Below are 16,029 nucleotides of genomic sequence, written 5' to 3' on the forward strand. Positions count from 1 at the left end.
AAACCCAGGTGTGGAAGCAGGATTCCATTTTCACTTCCACTGAAAATGGCACTGATATTTGTCCCCCACTATATGGCAAAATTAAATAATGGGTCTGCCACCCCATGTGCCAGTTACTACCTCATTACTGATTGGCGCAAACTAAAATTTTTAAAGATTGCCAAATTTTCTTTGTGTTTCTAGGTGTGTGTAGGGGTGGTGGTGTATATGATGAAGGAGGATTAGGAAAAAGAGAAAAGGGCATACTAGAGCTTTATTATACAACTTTGTTTTAAAAAAATTGGATCAACTGGTGTTTGGATTTTTTAAAAGTTTTGTGGATACTTTTATGGTGAAAAGATTTGAAATCAGTTTTTAAGTTGAAATTTTTCCCATTTCACAACCCTCACAAAGATGAAATATTTAACACTAAGCAAGTCTTTTTAGTTGATTACCCTTGTGAAGCCAGGATAATGACATGCCAAGCAGACATGCTTCGTTTGTTTTCACCTAGGATAGTATTATCATGCTACTTTTGGTGACTTGCTTCCTAAATTCTCAAGACAGAAATGGCATTCATTATACAGTGAGACTCTTGGACTATGTTCTCCCTGGTCCTGGAGAAGCCCATCACCAAGCCCTTGCTGACTGCTCACAGGGGGCATAGCTCAGCGACTGGGCACCAACATTTGCATTTGTTGTTGACAACTGTCAGCTTCACCTCCCTCTCCTCACAACCCCGTCTAAATGGGGTTTGTAATCCTCCTTCCCACCCACTCTCTTCACTCCCTGGGGTGGAAATGTTGGCCCCTGTTCTCTGTCACCTGTCAGAATCCATCCTCCTGTCACTGGCTTATACGGACAAGTCTGTCTGCTGTCATGTGACCCTCGGCTGCTAAAAACAGCTCCAGCCCCACTCTGAACCTGGGCCTGAAACAATGTCCTCCACGGAAAGAAACGTAAAGGACACTTGATCACACAATCCTTGGAATTATTTCCAGGAATCACTTGCAGAAACCATTCGAAGCACCCTTTCCCTGGCAGAGCACACAGGGACGGCCAGGAGATGAGCGCATCTTTGAATTACAAGTCTTTTTCCAAAGAGCAGCAGACCATGGATAACTTGGAGAAGCAACTCATCTGTCCCATCTGTTTAGAGATGTTCACGAAACCCGTGGTCATTCTCCCCTGCCAGCATAACCTGTGTAGGAAATGTGCCAGTGACATTTTCCAGGTAGGTTTGTTTGGAATGGAGGGGGTGGAAAAGATTCCCTCTTCTCCGAATCAAGCGCTTAACTTTGAGGTAATTTCTTTAGAAAGCTGTATAAGGTTGCATTTGTTAAAAAAAAAAAAAAAGGTTTTAAAGTGATTTGCTTTGTACTTTGCTGTCAGCCTCCTTCTTACTCTCAAATCTAATTTTATTTCAATACCAAGAATCATACTTGTTTAAAAAAAACTGAATCTGTCTCAAAATTGTAAATGAATTACTGCCCAAGACATTAATGTTGGAGTTTCTGGCTGGAACTTTTGGTTATGAAAATGCTGGGTGGAAAATCACCTCATGCTGAAGACGGTACATGGCACTTGACGGTGGATAAGTGTTGGCCCTGCATTTCAGGACCACTTGCCGATAATGCCCTAAGGGACGATCTCACAGCAAGCTGAAAGCTGGAGTTGATGTTGTTCCTAGTGTAACAGAGAGTGAAGGGAAGCCTCTGAAAAGCTACCTGTGGCATTACTCAATTCCTCTTTTCTTGCTTGGCGAGAACAGGCCTCTAACCCGTACTTGCCCACAAGAGGAGGTAGCACTGTGGCCTCTGGGGGCCGATTCCGTTGCCCATCCTGCAGACACGAAGTGGTTTTGGACAGACATGGGATCTACGGGCTTCAGAGGAACCTGCTGGTGGAAAATATCATTGACATCTACAAGCAGGAGTCCACCAGGTAGGGTTCTCCTGTGTGTCAGACACATCTGAAGCTTGTCTTCATTATTTGTTTGTTTGTTTTAGTGGGTCGCTATACTGAATGCTTGTTTACCAATCAGGGGCTAATTGTTTTATAGGAAAATGTTTTTCCAAGTCAGTCCTTCCCAATGGGAGTGAGAGTTGCTCTTGGGAGGAGAGAAGGAAGCTGGGGCCCATGCTTTTGTATCAATTTCAGAATGAAGTAACTCATTAACGCTAATCCAGTCCAGATGGTGATATTGAAAGAGGCATAATGCTGCCCTACCCCCAGCCTTGTATTACATCCCTCGTAGACGTTTCTGCACTACACAGCTTCTTTATAGCTCCAGATTCTACACAGCAGAAAAATTAGAGTGCAAAACGACAGAAAATGAACAGAAATGGCATCTCCCCAAATCGGCCTGTTCTTAGTTCGGACAGTCTCATGTAAAAATTATCTAGAGGATAATAATAAAAACAAAATCCTCTGACATAGTTAGTCATGGTAGTGACTCTGGGAAGTAGCAAAGCAAGGTAGACTCCTGGGATTTAGCAACTTAGAGTTTAGAGACAGGGGAGGAAAAAAAAAGGCTGGAGCTCAGGTTATGTTTCCCTATTCTCTAGGTTATTCTTCCTGAATACTGTTGGCATGCACGCAGCATATACATCAGTCATTTTTTATTTTTTTGAAAAGGGCTTCTTATTCATCGAATCACACTGGCTACAGAGTTCCTTTCCTAGAGACAACACAGGGGGAGTTCATTCCTAGAAGTGCTGGTGTTGAGGAGCCCTTTTTCAACTGTACACAAGGCAGTCAAGTCCATAGCGCTTGACAGCAATACTGAGACCATCTAGAAATGATCTCACTGTGCTTCCTAGTAGGAGACACGGATTCACGGGACATCTGCAGGGCTCGAAGAGCCTTGTGCTCTTAGAAGGAAAGCTGTTCTCTAAATCGAACATATAATTATTATAATTGCTATGGCTATTCATTTCTGCTTAAGATTCAAAACTAAATTAGATAGTGCCAGGATATAGATGGCACTGGGAAGAAGAATTGCTGATGACATACTGCAGAGATACAGAGTGGGCCATTTCCCTCGCTTCCAAAATCTCTTGAGAAGAAGGAAAGTACCGCTGCTGTAATTAAGATCTGATCTCATTTTATTTCATTATTTTAAGATGCAAATAGATACACTGTCTCTTAAAAAAGTTAACCAGCCAATTAATAACCAACTAATTACTAAGGCTGTTTATATAACAACTGATTCAGTGCCTGCGACAGTGCCTCGCACAGAGCAGTTGCTCCGTAAGTACCAGATGTTTAAGCAACACCATAAATCTTCTTACACGTTCTATTTATTGCCATAATTTTCTGTTTTGCTACTTGCGACAGTGAGAGCTTGAATGATGTGAAATAATAACAATAATGGTTATGTAATCCCGAGAAGAGATGTTAAAATCTGTAGCGTAACACTACATGACACATCCTGGCTTTAAAGTCTATGCAATGCATCTGCCAAAACTAGTGCCTAGGTGAACAAATTAAAAGCAATGAACCAATCTCTAACAATGAAGCTCACAGCTGAGTGCCTAGTGGTGTTTTTGTGATTATCAGATTCTTCTTATGCTGCTGTTTCTTGAACCTGAGACTTGCCTTTGGGACATTTTTAATTGGTAGCAAAACCACAAATTGTACAGAGAGCTCGGGCACATGTTTGGACATAAACCCAGTTGTTCCCTGAGGGCTGGCAGATTTACCAGTCCAGACTCCTAAGCCTCAGGGTATGTGAGGTGACTCTGGAATAACTTTGAAATACAGAGTGAGATGAACCCTGGCCCACATTAAGGTGGAAGCAGAAAGGGCAGGGGCTGGTCAACTCTGGCCTCCCACAGAATGGCTAGAGATTGTAGGTCTCAATAAAACCTGGCCTTCTTATCTAGAATTCTGCCTGGTGCTGAGCTAGCCAGAGCTTGCGGGGGGCGGGGGCCGGGGGGGGGGTGACGCGAGAAGGAACTAATTTCACTAATATTAATAATGAACATAACGGGACTTCCCTGGTGGTCCAGTGGCTAGGGCTCCGCGCTTCCACTGCAGGGGTCACGGGTTCAATCCCTGGTCGGGGAGCAAGGATTCCACATTGTCCCACGGCCAAAAAAAAAAAGAACATAATAATTAACCTTAAAATACAGCAAGTCAAACCAATATGTGTTGAATATGCGTCAGCCACCGTTCAGGGTGTTATACACATGAATCATGTAATTCTTTAATTCTCACGACTATTTTAAATATTTTATTCAAAGTTATGCATATGCATAATTTTAAACATTCCAATCTCACTACAAGGCCTTGAAAGAGAGCTGCATTCCGTGCCCTACTCTCTCTTTGCCCCCAAGTCTCACTCCCCAGAGTCAGCCACGTTTAATTCTTTCAGCTGTTCTTCTGCCACTTATCACCCAGTGATGTGTGTCTGCTACTAGCAGGCTCCTATTCTTTGGTTTTTCAGTTTTAGACCTTATCTATTGACTTCACTGTAGACAATTAGGGCTGAGCCCCTGCATGGTTGGCTTTACCTTCTACTTTTCTTTTACTCTCCCCTGGGTTGAAGCCCTTGTTTCCTGGATCCTTTGTCGTCCTCTTTGTTGGTTTACTCTACTGTTTTTGTGGAGCACATCCTCAAGTAATCCCCTAAAGTGTGCAAAAAGTCCTCCTCTTTCCAGTCCCACCCCCTGCCCTGCACTCCTGGGTGCCTGGCCTCTGCAGTCCCAGGGCCTTTGCAGGGGGAGCCTGTAAAGCTTGAGCAGCTTGTCCTGTGCGCCTTTACCCTGCAGGCTCCCAGCAGAACCAAGATGCATTTCAAACAGGTCACGTCCCTTCGTCCAGCTGTTCCCAGTTTCCCACATTTGGTTGCATCTCTCCTCTGCTGTTATTTTGCTCATTTTTTGTCCTTATTGATTTATACCTTTTTATTCCCTTACTCTCATTTTAGTGGGATTTCAGCAGGAAACAAATAAATAAATGCGTTCATTTTGTCATATTTAATTAGAAGACTCCTAGTCCAATTTTCAGATATGAGTAAAAGCTGAGCCTGAAAGAGTTGAAGGAACTCGCCTAAGGCCATACGGCCACCACTTGGAGAAACTGAGTTGGGATTAAACTTTGAGATCAGTTTGACTGTAAAAGTACTGCCTGAACATGGAAGCAACCTAAGTGTCCATTGACAGATGAATGGATAAAGAAGATGTGGCACATATATACAATGGAATATTACTCAGCCATAAAAAGAAACAAAATTGAGTTATTTGGAGTGAGGTGGATGGACCTAGAGTCTGTCATACAGAGTGAAGTAAGTCAGAAAGAGAAAAACAAATACCGTATGCTAACACATATATATGGAATCTAAAAAAAGAAAAAAATGGCTCTGAAGAACCTAGGGGTAGGACAGGAATAAAGATGCAGACGTAGAGAATGGACTTGAGGACACGGGGAGGGGGAAGGGTAAGCTTAGACGTGAGAGAGTGGCACTGACATATATACACTACCAAATGTAAAACAGATAGCTAGTGGGAAGCAGCCGCATAGCACAGGGAGATCAGCTCGGTGCTTTGTGACCACCTAGAGGGGTGGGATAGGGAGGGTGGGAGGGAGGGAGACACAAGAGGGAGGGGATATGGGGATATATGTATACATATAGCTGATTCACTTTGTTATACAGCAGCAACTAACACAACAATGTAAAGCAATTATACTCCAATAAAGATGTTTAAAAAAACCCAAAGTACTGCCTGAAATGCATCATCAGCACCAGATGCCCATCCTTCAGGAAACTTGAAGATGGTCCCCGAAACCCCAGAGAGCAGAGGGAACAGGCTACAGACTCCCTGAGACTAGCCTGCACGGAACGGCTGGGGGCCACAGCCAGCATTTGGTACTGAGACCCGAACCACAACTGAGAGCTCGGACTCCCTCACCTCATGAAGTTGACTTTGCGTCTTTATTCTACATGCCACATTTGTCCCAAGTCTGTTATGTGGCGTAAGGTGTCTGAAGGTTTTCATTCTACACCCATTTGTAAGTGGGGGATGCCTCTCGGCCTGTGTTGCCACCTGAACAACAACAACCTAATAAGGAATATTGCAGGCAGTCCTTGGTCTGTATTGCATCATGAAAAAGTAATCACAATCGACAACTAAATGAAGAGCCCATGGCTGTTTCCACATTTTCAGTATTGCATACCCTGCAAATATCTGAGCTCTACAATATCGTCCCTGGTCAGAGCTGCTAACATCAGAGCAGCACGTGGGACGCAGGCTACCCTCGGGAAATGCCTGGGGGAGAGGGGCCGCGGCAGCATCAGCTGTGCCATCTCCCAGTTAATGTGCTCTGGACACTTGCTTGACATGTATTACGAGGTGGAGGTACAGGGGAGGGAAGGTTTTAGAGGTAGAGGAGCCTTTGAATCACCACTCCTAGTCTCTAGATAACCGCTGGAGGCCTTTGTCATTTATAAGTGGAGCCTTCAGGATGTTGTCTGGTCTTTTCCTTTGCCACTCAGGAGAGCCAAGTGACTAAGCTTTCCCCATAGTTCACACGCCTTCTCCAGATGAGTGATTTTATGTTAGAGCACAGGGAACACTGTCCACGAATCTGGCAAATTCCCTTTTACTTCTCATTCATTCAACAAATATGTACTGAGCACCTACTCTGTGCAAGGCACTGTTCTTGGCACTGGGAACCCAGCAAAAAAGGAGACAGACCATGGCCCCTGCCCTCATAGAGCTCACATTCCAGTGGAGGAAATAGACCATAATGTATATAATGGAATATTATTCAGCCATACAAAAGAATGAAATATTGCCATTTGCAGCAGCATGGATGGACCTAGAGAATATTATACTTAGTGAAGTAAGTCAGACAGAGAAAGACAAATATTATATGATATCACTTATATGTGGAATCTAAAAGATAATACAAATGAATCTATATACAAAACGTAAAAAGACTCACACCAGACATAGAAAAATTTATGGTTACTAAAGGGGAAAGGGAAGGGGGAGAGGGATAAATTAGGAGTATGGGATTAAACAAACTATATTGAAAAAATAGATAATCTACAAGGATTTCCTGCATAGAGCAGGGAATTGTATTCAATATCTTGTAAAAACCTATAATGGAAAATAATCTGGAAATATATATATGTATAACTGAATCACTTTGCTGTACACCTGAAACTAACACAATATTGTAAATCAACTATACTTCAATAAAATAAAAGTTCAGTTCCAAATCTGAGATGCTTCTAAATAATCCTGTGTTTGGGAAAATGAGGAAAGATTTTGGATTTGTATTTAAATTTTCCAAACAATTCTGAAAACTATTAACAGCCTCAGTCTTTGAATAGGACATATCAAAATTCCAGATTTCGTATAAGTAGGCTAAAACCACCCTTCCCCCCATGATCTCCAGAGGGAGCCTATAGCATCACGAGGTGACATAATTTTGATCTTGACGTATTCTAACACCTAAACCACGAAGATGGTTAGGGAAATATACCAGGTCCTACCACGTGATGTGAACCTGGGCTCTCCAGGTGATTTCGCAGCTAAGAGGTTATCCTTGAGCAGCAATAATTTGTCACTACCTCTCTCATGCTTCTTCATTGCTTGGACATGGTGGTACCCCGGAAGTGCAAATCTCACAAGCACATACAAACCCAACGCTCCATTATGACCTGGGCAGCTTTGAGAAGTTTTGGTTGGTTTGGTTTGGGAGAACTGAAACTTGCGATTGTCTGTGAGGTTTGGACTTCCGGGGTACCACCGTGTCCCAGAACAACATTCTGCACTTTTCTTATTGCCTAAAGTATTCAGTGTAGTTGTTCACATTCACTGAGCACATACTACCCACTCTTAACCACTGCCGAGTCCGCAGGAAGTCACGTACATTTAGTTTTCTGGGCTAATGGCAGGAGGAGACCCAAACAAATCAAAAAAGCACTTACACACAACTACTTCCAACCAGCGCCGAGATGAAAAATCAGAGATTTGGGCTCCCCCAGCCCACCTCCACGCTCACTCCTTTTGCCGGGGCCAGAGGCTGCAGCGGTGGGGCAAATGGGCCTCCCCAAAGCTGGTGCAAACTTGACATTTTGTTTATCGGAAACCTGATCCTCTTTACCCGTAATTGTAAAGTCTCTCTTGAGAGACTTGTGAGCATGTAGAGATGGTGCTGAAGCAGCTCCTGAGGAAAGAATCCGGTGCTCGGCTTTCAGGAATTGCACTAGCCCGTTTTTAAACCTTGAAATCGGCCAATGGGGGGAATACTCACACCAGAGAAATTGGCAAATGCTACAGGTCACAGTCTCCATGTGTCTCCACAGTCTCCAGCCAATCCCAGGCTGATTGGAAATTTGTCAGGACACTGCTGATAAACCCGTAGAGAATTTGGAGGGCTCCGAGCGCATGAAAGGGGCTCTGGAAGTCTGCTGGGGTAGGGTTGCTGTGGGTACAGGGTCTTGAGGGGTAGGATGCAATGCTGATCACCCCGTTGGGCCACCCGGCTCAGCTCTGCCGCAACCGGAGCTAACACTTATCCACGTATCTCCTCCCAGACCAGAAAAGAAGTCCGACCAGCCCCTGTGTGAGGAGCACGAAGATGAGCGCATCAACATCTACTGTCTGAACTGCGAAGTGCCCACATGCTCTCTGTGCAAGGTCTTCGGGGCGCACAAGGACTGCCAGGTGGCTCCCCTCACTCACGTGTTCCAGAGGCAGAAGGTAACAGAGGCCTTTCCACCCCTCCTCCGAAGCCCCTTCCAAGTGCCTGCGTCATTGACTCGCTGCCCCCCAAGGAGAGATGCCCAATGCGCAGGGCCACAGGGCACTGAGGCTGGGCGGGCGAGGAGCGTAGAGCCGGAAGGGATGCTGCGCACCCTCCACGCGCTTAATGCCCTGCAGGCTGGTGGGGAAGGTGCGGGAGGGAAGAGATGCAGAGAGTCAGGAAGGGGTCCGGAGGGGAAGGGTCGCTGTGTTTGCGCCCGTTGGAGGTTGTTGAAGATGTGCATTGTTATGGGACTCGGTCCGAGCTCAAGCTGCTCAAACATTATTTGAGGTTCAGACTATAGGTAATAAAAGGATAACTTTTTACTCCACTCAGAACATTTTTCTTCATTCACCAACCAAAGATTCCTTTGGCCTTCCTCAAGGCCTTTTCTCGAGCACTCCTAGTTGGTAGGATTACAATGAATGACACTGCGTTACACGTTCCCTTGGGCTGGCCCTCCAGCCTGGGTTAAACTGGCCTCCTAGCCTTTCAACCTAGGCCAGCACTGAGGGCACCATCCATGCCCTCACCCCAGGGCCTCAGACCCCTCATTCTGACCAAATACAGGATGTCCCAGCTTATCACTCACCTGCCAATCCGGTTTCACCCACAGGCAAGTAGAAGCTTATCCATTTGATGCAAATAAACTGTGGGGCTGTGTGCTCAGAGAGTTGCAACCAAGTCCTGGCATCTAGAATTTGAGAAGCTCCACATCTCGGCTTCTTTCTGTAAGAATCAGAGAGTCCACATTTGGTCAGTGTTTTACACCAAATACAGTATAGAGTTGGAATTAAATTTGGAAACCAAACTTTGGGCAACACCAGTTGCAACCAGTGAGTACTAACTGCTAAAGAAGCAGGATTTAGCAAGATATCCATAACATTTATTTATTTTTCAACCCACTTAAGACTTATCCCCTGTTTCCCTTTTACCTGCCCCCCCCCCCCAAGTCATACCTGTTAGAACTGAATGGTACCTGTGTCACACCATTCCTCTCAGAGCCCTGAGGCCCATGTGGGATGGACAGAGGCAGGCTGGCAGAGCTTCCATCCCGCTCCGGTTTGGCCAAAGCAGCCTCACTTTTTACCTATTGGGATTATTTATTAGCTTCCATTTGAAGAAAGGGTTCTGCAGCTTTAAAATGTTTTACAACCACTCTTCTGGTCCAGTCTCCTCACTTTATATGTGAGACAATGAAGGTCCAAATTGATTACATGTTTTGCCCAATATCATAGAGAAGTTGAAGGCAGAGTTGGACCAAGCACGTAGGTTTCCTGAGTCCCACTCATTCAGTGTTTCTTGTGCTCCAGAGGCCAGCCTTGCGAGGGGGTAAGTAAGAACGACGGAATCGCTTCGGGGTCCAAAGAGCCCTGAGAGGAATTTCAAGTTGAAATTTTTTTTCTGGAAACAGTTGAACGTTACAGTTTTAAGTTTGTAATGACTTGGTCTAGAATATGAGTATTTGTTTGCATCTAGCATGTAGAGGATGCGTAATAGGTATACGTTGAATAAATGAATATTTCTCTAGTAAAACTGATCCTGAGCTGCACTAGACAAATAATTCATTTTGGGCCCCTGATGTCACATTTTGGTCTTCATTCAATAAACAATTCTTAGAATTCTTTACCCTGAATGTGCTATTCTCTATGGCCTATAATTCGGTGTCCTTAATGTTTTTAGCAGGGTCACAGTCTCTATTAAGAATTTGATGAAAACTATGAAACTTCTTCCCAGACAAATGCATTTATACACACATCCATTCAGGATTTTATTTACAAGATCAGGAGGTTCTCAGGCCTCCCAGCCTCACTGTTCCCCCTTTGGGGGTTCCGTGGACCCTAAATTAAGAACCCATGAGGACACTACTAAGATGAACTCACAGTCAGTGCTGACTAGAAAGCCCCTAAAATCCTGCATCCCTCTTTTCTCTCCGTTAGTCTGAGCTCAGCGACGGCATTGCTGTCCTTGTGGGAAGCAATGATCGGGTCCAGGGAGTGATCAGCCAGCTGGAGGACACCTGCAAAACGATCGAGGTGAGTCAGGTGGCCTCAAGGGAGTGTAAACCGTGCCTGAACCCCTGGGGTTTTGTGGCTTCCTCAACACCACCCTAGAAATCCCCGTTCCAACATTTCAGTCTTTCCATATAGGATGACCTCCTTCCTGACGTGTCTCTAAAATATTTACCTCCTGGCACACAAAAGAGAAGTTACCACATGAGGCAACAAGGCAGATCTTACCACATTTATCAAGGTGGTCGTTACGGGTGCTCTTTCTTGGGCAACCCGTTTTGAAAGATTGGCTACAAGAAAAATCAGTTTCCAGTAGTGACAATGAGTGTTTTCCACCATCATAGCACAGTTTCTTTGTGGAAATCTAAACGGTCTTAAGAAATGCTAGTTGGTGCTTTAGAAAGTCATGTGCAGATTCGAGCTGCATATCTAAGCTCTAACAGTGGAGTTGCTGCCTGCCTGCAGGGAGAGAGGGGGTCAGTATCTGGGAGCTCACTGAGGCCAGAGTCCCGGCTCCTTCATCTCCGCTGGCCCTCTGTCTGGCCCAGTGCCTGGCACATAATAAACACTCAATTAAAAACTTGATGAACAAATGGCTCACACTTAGGTTTGGCATGTCAGAAATACTGGGAATCCACTTTTTCTCAAGATCAAATATAAACTGTATAGATGCTGAAGCCTAAGGGGTTTTGCCACGTGGCAGATGTCTTTCCAAGAATTGAAGGTCCACAGGTTAGTTCAGCCCTGCTGCATGGGGGCAGGTGCAAGCCACCTGGGTTTGAGTCCAGGTCTCTGGCTGTTTAACCTGGAGCAGTTTATTACTACTCCCTGCTCTAAGCTTTGGGGTTGTGCTTTAGTTGGACCTCAGAAGCGTGTACTGCTCAGTTAATGGCATGTTGTCTTCATTGCTGTGGACACGGCCCCTCTTGTTATCTATTTATGCCCACTCCTTTTCTCTGTAAATAACTACTCTAACATGTTTAATGTTCCATTTACCTGTATTCCTACAAAATGTGTGTTGTTTTATATGCATGTCTTTTAATTTTATAAACGGTATTTTGTTGTTCTTCTCATTCTGCTTCTTACTTTTTTTAAACTAAACGTTATGTTTTAAGATCCATTCACAAGTACAGTCATTCCTTCAGTTTTCTCCTGGAAAAACAGGGCAAAGTACCCGTTTTATAGAGTTAACCGTGAGGAGTTAAGTAAGCATAAACAGTGCTTAGCCTAGCGCCTGGCATACGGTGAGTGCCTGACAAATGCTCTAATCTTACCATTCTATCGCTTGAAAGGCAAATTCTATCAAAAGCCAAAGGCCAGTTCCTAGATGATGACTTCAAGATGTTGGCCGAAATCATCTCATTTTAGATTCACACATCATTAAAGTCAGTCTCCTCTCTTCCCCATACTCACATTCCTGAAAAGATTCATGATGGATCTGGAATCCATTTATAGAAGGACAGTTTTCTCTTGAAGAGCTCAAAGAGATTCTGAAGTGGACAATATAAACTTTTTTTCTTTTTACGTATTCACAGTAAAGGCCAAATACAACTTAATCATTAGGCCATGAATCAGCACTCAGTGTGGTACCACACTGAGTCTCGAGTGTATAAATAGGCATGTGTTGCTTGTGGACAAGTGAGGTCATCTCTATGCTGGTCTCTGCTCGCACCTTCATCAGAGTCCTCTGTCAGGGGAACAGGCTTTCTGTCGGGGACGTTGAGGCTGGAGAACACAAACGACAAAAGTCCTGTGCGGCACGCTGGGCCTCGAGCAAATGCAAAGGGCTCTGCTCCACTTAGGCAGCACAGGAGGACACAGAGGGCGAGGAGAGACTTGACAACAGGTTTTCTTCCTGGAGGCCTGTCAGGGGCACAGTGGGAAGCAGCTGTTTGTTCTTTCATTGAGAACAAGACAAGAAGGAACAGGTTTGAAGTTAAGCCCGCAGAAGGGATTAACTGTAGATATCAGAAAGAACTTCCTGAGAGTGAAGGTCAGGATTACAACCCCTATTGTTACTGATAAAAACATCGGTCCAATGTACACACTTTTAGGAGTATTTTCACAGTTCCCCAGAGGAAGCTGTGTAATTTTGCCCCAGGAGGCTTCAAGATGAGTCAGCAAATTGTCAGGAGGAGTCCATCCCCTTTACCATTTCATTCACCCCTGGGATTTTAACTTAAGGAAATAAGATGAAGACGTGGTATATAAACAGGACAGAATGCCTGTACTCATAGGGGGAAAACATGCCAGAAACCAAAAGTGTAAGAGCAGGGAATAGTGGGATGACAGGTGATTTTCAAGGCTTTCCTTATATATGCCTGTATTTCACATTTTTCTAAAGGAAGCCTGAGATTTTTTAAATAACCAATAAAAGAAAGGATACATGAATGAATAGGGCTCAGATAAGCACAGTTCTTTCAGATCAGTTTAAGTGGCTCACCTGGAAACATAGGGATTGGCTCAGAGCCCCCCAGAGGTCTCTGATTTTATTTTATGATTCCTACTTGATGCAAATACCTTCCATTTGAAGAGGCCCTGAGGACAGAGACACAGCTATAAATGGCCCCATCGTGCACCTGGAATCGCTTATGTGGCCTCCCGCAGAGCCAGGGTCCTATCAGCAGGCCAAGCACCAGGGCAGGGCAGCGAAGCGCACTGGGGTCTACCTTGCCAAGCAGGTGAATTCTGTACCAGGGGTCAGGGTCACAGAGCTCCTGTGTCTCCTGTCCTGCCTGGGGTGGTTGTTTCCCTTTGTGGCTCTGCTCATCACCTGCCTGGAAACATTTTCTGAGAAGCCATCGGCGGCTCCCAGCCAGGGGGTGGGGAGCTGTTTTTGAAGAATTCTCTTTTCTGATTGGTGAAGAGCTCCATAGGGACAGGAAATGGAGCAGCCCCTGGGGTGGGCACTATCCTTCCTAATTACATGGCCTCCCACTCGGGGCCCTGACACCTGCCCTTGCAAATGTCTAATTTTGTCCCTAATCATGTAATGTCTTGCAGGGCTGGCCTGGGCAGGCAGCCGGCCCAGGATCAGCCCTGGAGAGCTGCTGCGCTTAGGATAAATCACGCCGGGGACTCCTTGTAATCCTTTAAACACAATGTGTGCAGTTGATGTGAGTTTGCATTGATGATGAGAGTGGCCTTGAGACGGACCACAGTCACAAAAGGGAATTTGAACTGAGCTGGGGAGGAGTGGCATTCCCTCTTTGCTGTGGGCCGATGGGGGATGGAGGAACCTGCAGTCTTCTTAGCCCTCCTGACCGAGGTGGCTCAGCCTGAAACGTTCTCAGAGCTTGTGATTGCAGGTTGTTGGAGGGCCTTCTGGGCTGTTCTAGACGAGCCCAGCAAGATCTAAAGCTACACTTGCCTCTCCAGGCCTGGAGCTGTTCTGGGATGGGTTGGGACAGAGTAGGGGGACTGCTGGTCGGGGGTGGAGAACTGCACTGCCTCGGGAGCTCTCTGCTTCCAGAAAAACGCGCTTGACTTTCATTCCTCATCCCTAGAAAACGTAACCTCCCTCTTGTAGTCTTTCCAAACGGCGCTTATCCTAGGTCAATGGAAACCCAAGAGAGAAGGCTACTCACACTAGCCGTCCCGAGGCAGATCGGCCTAGAAATAATGTTGTTCTGCGTGGACGTCCGTCTAGGGGAAACAGCTACAAGCTGAATCATAACTATTTGATCTTGAGCATTTCCAGTATCTGAAAAACGGCACCTTTAATAAAATCCTCCAATGATTTTGCAATGACAACAAATCCATTATATTTCCAAATCAATGATTTTAACCAAACAGCTTTGAGACATTGTCCATGCAGTTACAAATATGAAGTATGACTAGAGTAAGAATCGTTCTAATAAGCATGCCAGAATTATGACATATGCTTAAAAAACAGATTTCAGAGTTTGAATTTTGGCTCTGCCATTTAATGATATGACCTTGGTCAAGTTACTTCCTCTCCCCGTCCCTCAACTCCCTCAGTGGTACAGGGGGGTTAATAAACCTTCACAGTGCTGCTGTGATGACTAAGAGGCACATGCTGGGGGCTCCGTACGTGTCACCTTGTATTGCTGTCACTCTCAGCTTGGAAAGAGTACACTTAATCTAATGATGCTGATAATTGTTTGAACCACTGGAGCATCTGGAGCATCTTTTAAATGGTGTCGGAATAAGACCTCAAGGTCTTGGTCAATTATGATGGCAGGGTGAAGCAACTCCCTGCAGTGGGAAAGATCGAAAATGAATGGAAGTAGATATTAGCTCTATTCTTTGAGGCTTTGTGATAACCCGAGATACTGGCAACAAAGGGAGGCTGAGCCCCTTCCAGGAAACATGCTGATTATCCAACAGCAGACGGGAGTGAATGAAACAGCTGCTCAGCTTGCCTTGGTCTGGTCTCACGCTTTCGCTGCACCATGGGGCTCAAGTCAGCGCAGGCTCACCTGACCCTCAGCCTTCAGGGGATTTCTCAAGGATCTTCTAAATGATCTGGACTAGTCCAGAGAACCCCTAATACCAAGAAACCCAGGAATAAGAATTGAAATGCCATAAGTTATAACAGAATTATTCTTCTAACACGAAGTGGGTGGTAATGCAACATGGTGGAAAAGAGCATAAGTTTGGGAGTCCTGAGACCCATGGCCATTGAATGGAGTTCTTCCACTAAGCCCTGCACAGAGACACTGAGTGGACGGGGGAGGGGCTGAACTCCAGTCTGTGTGCCTTGAGGGATGATATTTTTCTAATTTGTCTGCCCCTTTTCTAGGGCAGCCTGTCAGAGACCTGGGTTCTCATCCCAGTCTGCGCTCATGGGGCTTCTGTCATGGGCTCGTATTTGGAATTGGGCTTTACCAATGAAGGCTTCCTCAGGAGAATCTTCCTACCTTAATATAGTTCTTTCTTTAATATTATTAATCTACTGTCTGATTTTTTTTGGGGGGGACAGGGGTGTTGAGGGGAAAGGGAAGGAAACCCTGTTTGGTTTAATGAAGGGAATTTGGAAGTACCCTATGTCAAATGAAGCTGAGTGGGCCCTTCCAGACCCAGAGCTGCTGTTTTGAACAAGGGTGTCTCAAAAGTTGAGGAATGTGGTGTAGATATGAATGGGCCGAGTAGAGCCACAGTTGCTCACTGACAAGTGATGGGACTCAGAGCTTATCTTCAGCTCTATTTTGGTCACAGAGCTACGCTCCTTACATGGTAAGAGCAGTGGTCACAATTGTCTTAGGTTTCCTGTGGTGGCCTTGGCACATTCCAAACCTGGGACTGGCATTGC

General features: G+C 45.2%; 1 protein-coding gene across 2 annotated transcripts in view; it reads left to right on the forward strand.

Moving 5' to 3' along the window:
- The first annotated feature begins 905 nt into the window (after positions 1–905).
- Positions 906–16,029, forward strand: part of TRIM55 (tripartite motif containing 55) — a 41,672-nt gene continuing 26,548 nt past the window's right edge. For both annotated transcript variants that reach the window (XM_032610148.1, XM_032610150.1), the window contains exons 1-4: positions 906–1,213; positions 1,751–1,923; positions 8,534–8,699; positions 10,683–10,778. In XM_032610148.1, coding sequence (XP_032466039.1) covers positions 1,046–1,213; positions 1,751–1,923; positions 8,534–8,699; positions 10,683–10,778 — 603 coding nt within the window. In that variant the 5' untranslated portion in view covers positions 906–1,045. The remainder of the gene's footprint in view (positions 1,214–1,750; positions 1,924–8,533; positions 8,700–10,682; positions 10,779–16,029) is intronic.

The sequence above is a fragment of the Phocoena sinus genome, chromosome 17, assembly GCF_008692025.1.
Source record: "Phocoena sinus isolate mPhoSin1 chromosome 17, mPhoSin1.pri, whole genome shotgun sequence".
Taxonomy (NCBI): domain Eukaryota; kingdom Metazoa; phylum Chordata; class Mammalia; order Artiodactyla; family Phocoenidae; genus Phocoena; species Phocoena sinus.